General features: G+C 38.8%; 1 protein-coding gene across 1 annotated transcript in view; it reads left to right on the top strand.

Annotated features, from left to right (window-relative positions):
• The window catches only part of LOC104625426 (high affinity cAMP-specific and IBMX-insensitive 3',5'-cyclic phosphodiesterase 8B-like), a gene marked incomplete at its 3' end in the record, with an annotated part of 27823 nt that overhangs the window by 6990 nt on the left and 15636 nt on the right, over window positions 1–5197 (top strand). Inside the window, exon 4 of the mRNA XM_010293046.1 lies at window positions 765–822. Coding sequence (XP_010291348.1) covers window positions 765–822 — 58 coding nt within the window. The remainder of the gene's footprint in view (window positions 1–764; window positions 823–5197) is intronic.

Below are 5197 nucleotides of genomic sequence, written 5' to 3'. Positions count from 1 at the left end.
CTGGGTCCTGCACTTGGGTCACAATAACCTCGCGCAATGCTACAGGCTTGGGGAGGAGTGGCTGGAGAGCTGCCCAGTGGAAAAGGACCTGGGGGTGTTCATTGACAGCCGGCTGAACATGAGCCGGCAGTGTGCCCAGGTGGCCAAGAAGGCCAACAGTGTCCTGGCCTGTATCAGAAATAGTGTGGCCAGCAGGAGTAGGGAAGTGACCACTCGGCACTGGTGAGGCCGCACCTCGAATCCTGTGTTCAGTTTTGGGCCCCTCACTACAAGAAAGATACTGAAGTGCTGGAGCGTGTCCAGAGAAGGGCAACGAAGCTGGTGAGGGGTCTGGAGCACAAGACTTATGAGGAGCGGCTGAGGGAACTGGGGTTGTTTAACAGGGAAAAAAGGAGGCTGAGGGGACACCTTATCGCTCCCTACAACTACCTAAAGGAGGTTATAGCGAGGTGCCTGTTGGTCTCTTCTCCCGAGTAACAAGTGACAGGACAAGAGGAAATGACCTCAAGGTGCGCCAGGGGAGGTTTACATTGGATATTAAGTAAAATTTCTTCAGCGAAAGGGTTGTCAAGCATTGTAACAGGCTGTCCAGGGAAGTGGTTGAGTCACGACCACTGGAGGTGTTTAAAAGATGTGTTTCCATGGTGCTTAGGGACATGGTTTAGTGGTGGACTTGTCAGTGTTAGGTTAACGGTTGGACTTGATGATCTTAAGGGTCTTCTCCAATGTAAACAATTCTATGATTTTATGATTTTGTTTTGTAGATCTGCTGACCACGAAGAGACTTCTGTTCTTCCTCTTCTTAATGCAGGCTTTGATAGGGTATGTATAAATTACATATTTAATATAGTAACCATGATTGCTTCATAAATTACAGACACTTCTACTTCCTCAAATTGAAAACTATACATTTGCTGCTGCCAAAAATTTATTGATGAGAAACCAGTGGTAGTTGATTGGGTATTCTTTTCTTTTCAACAGTATATCCAAGAAGTGTATGAAATAAGAGAATCCGTGACCTGCCTAATCCTTCCAGAATAAGCAGGAATATTGTGATACCCAATTTCTTGTGGTCTGGGTGGGTGGTGGGTGTTGTTTATGACTGCATTAGAAAAACAATGATGGGGCACCCTGATTAATATATGCTGCATATTGCAGCATGCTGACTAATCACCCAGACATCTCTGTGTGCCTCAGACTGCTGGGATTCCTCTTCTAAAGGGACTACCAGCTTAGTCCAGCCCCTCCTGATGTGTTGAAGAATTTTTTTTTGGGGGGGGGGCATCAGGTCTGTTGCGTTGGCTTGCGCCCATCCTTCCCGGGGCAGCGTTAGAGGCTCTCCTGTACAGGCAGCGGAAGGGAAGATAACTGTTCGTACTGTTTCTCAAAACAGCTTTGTAGGAGAGAGAAGAAAGGCAGGAGTTCTCAGCTCTGAAAATCTAGGTTCAGTTGCTTACCCTCTTCCAACCTTTGTGTGAGCGGCTTTGGATGGATACTAATGTTATGTTAATGTAATATAAATCAGCTGTAATATTAAAGTTAGCTCTTCATAAGGAAGGTTATGTACTGAAGTGATAGAAGCATGTCAGCGGACACTGTAGTTAGGGAGAATTAACTCTATATAGTTAGGACAATTAATTGTAGTAAGGAAAATGAGAGAAGGAAGGGAATTAACCCAGGCACTTAGCATAGTTTTCTCCCTCTCCTTCTCTCTCTCAAAAAAGAAATAAGGGGTTTAACATTTTTCAAAGAAATCTATTTCTTCTCAGGTCTGCTGTTTCATTTAAAAACAATGCAGGACAATATGTTTTGTGGGCTAAATTATAACTGTAGGTGTTGTACTGAGTAGAGCTAAAGGAGACACTGTGACTCTGAGACACACCTCAGTGGCACACCGTCTGCCCAGGAAAGTAAAATCTTTTTGCACCTGACAGCTGCTCTAACCATTCCCTCTGGCTGTCCCAAATTTATCAGAGAGCTTCCATAATATTCCATATTGGAATTATTTTCAAGGCGTTAAAACACATCTGACATCAAAGACGCCATTTTTGCAGTGGGGTGGACATAGGAATTATTTCTGCTTGGATGGGGATCAGTAGGGAGCGAATCCATTAACACAAAAAAACCCACACACGCACAGAGAAAGATTTAAAAATACCCTTCTTCAAATAGAGAGACAGAATTTGCAGGGAATCTCTTCGTCAGCAGCAAAATGAAATTTATTTTTGGAAAATAGTATCTGTTCAAATTGAAAGTTTCTTTTCACTGTTTTTATATTTACAGTCCAACCTTTCTGGTAGCTTGATTTTGCATTATCACTATTCATCATATCAGCGTTTGTCCTATTTTTGCTCATTGTCTTCTTCCTCCTCCCTTGACAAAACACTGAATGCAATTGTGGTGTCTGGTGGTGACTGTCTTCTAAATGCACCTCCAACTTGATTAGTAAAGAGCCTGAACTTCTAGCCAGTTTGTCTGCCACTTTTTGTAGAGTTTTGCAGCCAAAACCAGACTTTTTATCTCAGGCTTGGATCTAAAGATTCCAAAGAACTCCTTTAACCTTTTTTGGGGAATATTCTTGCAAATAACCAGAATTTTTTTTTTCATGCAGTGAATTATTCTACTTTAAAATGTTCTGTTGCCTTCAAATGTACTTATGTTAGAGTAATAACTTTCTATGTTTATGTGTAGCTATAATATATATTGTAAGCACTCCTAAAGAAATGACTTTTCATTTCTTCTAATGAAATCAGTAATGATTGATCACTATCCAGGTCGGGTTCACTATGATCCCTGAAAGACCTCATGAACAGAGAGAGATTTTGGGTATCTTTTATGTTAATTTTATTAATTCCTTTGGTATTTTTCTTCATGTTGAGTTATTTCTGATTTTTCTTCCTCTTTCTCAAGAAAGTCTATTTTATTACAGCTTCTGATTTTTTTCCTATATCATTAACAGCTTTTGTGTTTGTTTATTAATGGTATTGTTAATGCAGTACATTTATTATGCAGATTATTTTTTTTCTCCAGACTCATAAATCTAATAGTGATGGCCTACTTAGGATGGACTAATTTAAATAAGTGATTTGGCTTCTTGTCTGATTTTAGCTATGATTTAAACTAGCAACCAGAGACCTTAATGTTTGCAGTTACTCCATTACAATCTTGTCTTGTATTTTGAACTTTATTTCTTTTCCTGAACAAACGTTGACTCTCATTGACCAGTTACTATTAAAGCTTTATGGTTTGCAACAAAATAAATCTTAATATTAAACCTAGGGCTTCTTGCTAAGCAAGAAGAATAATGCATTCCTACTATCTGATGACTCTTGTGGCTTGTGTCAAGTTCTGTATAGGACGACAGTGGAATCCAATTACAATGAAGTAAAATGTAATTTAAGAGTATATGTTAGTTAAATCAAAATGTACTGTATAAATACTAAACTTTTTAAAAAGGAAGTATTGTTGTCTGCCTTCTAATATTTGAGAGTTAATAGATCTTCATCTTCCTGTGCCTCATTTAGATGCACATTAGAAAAAGGAAATGTTTCAATTTTTTTTTTCAGGTCCAAACTGATTTCTCAGCTTTGAGTGAGCCAGTGAATGAATGGCATTAGTACTATAAACTTAAATAAAAATATTCTGTGCATCTGCAGAAGACTAGTGTTTCAACAAGCTGCAATTCTTGGTTCTTAGCCAAAGATTTGTGCCAAGATAGTGGTTGATTTTTGTCAGTAAACAGCACTGCTTTAAAATTCAGTTTATAAAGAGCCTTTAGTATGTTCTAGTAAGTTTAGTTTGTAAAATAGGTTGCCATCATTGTTAAGTTGTATATTATTGATAGATTTCTTTTTATATTGTTTTAAATTTAGCACAAGCATATTTGAATATTTAAAAGGGCACCCTAAAAATGAAAATTTAAATCTACAGTGCTGCAGAAGACAAGTTGGTTTGCAGGCAGTTTGTTATGCAAAAACACAACATCATTTGCACCTTTGCGTCTGCCAACTTGATATCGAGCCTTTTGGTTTCCCATGAATTCACTTAGTGTGTGAAGTGAGAGTTACAGAAATATTTTAAGATCTTAACATTAGGGAATGAAGCAGACCCATGTCAACAGTTATTCTTAATTTTATTTTTGCCATCTTGCTGGCAACTTGGGATGAAGCTATTGATCCCCAAACCACAATTTTTCATACAAGAGAGAAGCGTAGATTTCTTTAAAGCCGTTCTTTGTTCCTCGGATGTTTGAGTGCTGCCTCTTGACTCTGCATGCAGCTGTGCTGTGCGCACTAGTGACAACACAGGGTATTTTCTGTGAAAACTAGAGTCAGTGCATGTATTTCTAAAGGACTGATTTAGCTCTTCATAGCAGAAGTTTACTAATGAGCAGTAAACTTTAACTGAAGTCAGAGAATCTACTTCTTTTGTGTGAGCATAAAGTTTTTCATTTCAGTAGGACCAGGCACAAGACCTTTCAGCTTACTACCTTTGCCTAACAGAGAGAGGACATTCTCTCCTGTCTGGAGTATATAAAAGTTTGTTAACTGTTGTCAGCATGGTCCTTACTTTGTATACTTTTCTGCATTTCTGAGTTCACAGTGGCAGCTTGGTGAGGTTAATTGTGGAGCAAAGTTACTTCACCTTCTGAGCTTCAGCTGAAATATTTGCTTGAAAACAAATGAAATGCCAAATATCTTTTTTTTTTTTTTACCATCTCTAAGGTATTCCATTTCCATTCTGAATTAAGGACAGCATTCAAAATTAAACATCAAGGCAATACTGCTTTTGTGTGAGACTGTGTTTGGGGTTTTTTTTTATTATCTGTTTCTAACTGAGTTGCTAAAACCAAATGGGAAAATTCACAGTTGAGGTTTTAGCATATTTTTGTACTTGCATTGTATTTATATAGCCATGTTGTCTTCAGAACTAGAAAACTATTCCTGGGGAAAAGATGATTACTGAACACAAAAGGTACAAATAAAGCCTTTTATTTCTACGGAATCACAGGATGGCTGAGGTTGGAAGAGACCTCTAGAGGTCATCTTACCCAACCTTCCTGCTCAAGCAGGGCCACCTAAAGCAGGTTGCCCAGGACCATGCCCACACAACTTTTGAAGAGACTCCGTAACTTCCCTGGGCAACCCGTGCCAGTGCTCAGTCACCCTCACAGTAAAAGAAGTGTTCCCTGAGGTTC

This window comes from Phaethon lepturus, unplaced genomic scaffold (genome assembly GCF_000687285.1).
Source record: "Phaethon lepturus isolate BGI_N335 unplaced genomic scaffold, ASM68728v1 scaffold11478, whole genome shotgun sequence".
Taxonomy (NCBI): domain Eukaryota; kingdom Metazoa; phylum Chordata; class Aves; order Phaethontiformes; family Phaethontidae; genus Phaethon; species Phaethon lepturus.
The sequence above is the reverse complement of the archived record's forward strand: the minus strand, read 5'-3'. Positions and strand labels throughout refer to the sequence as shown.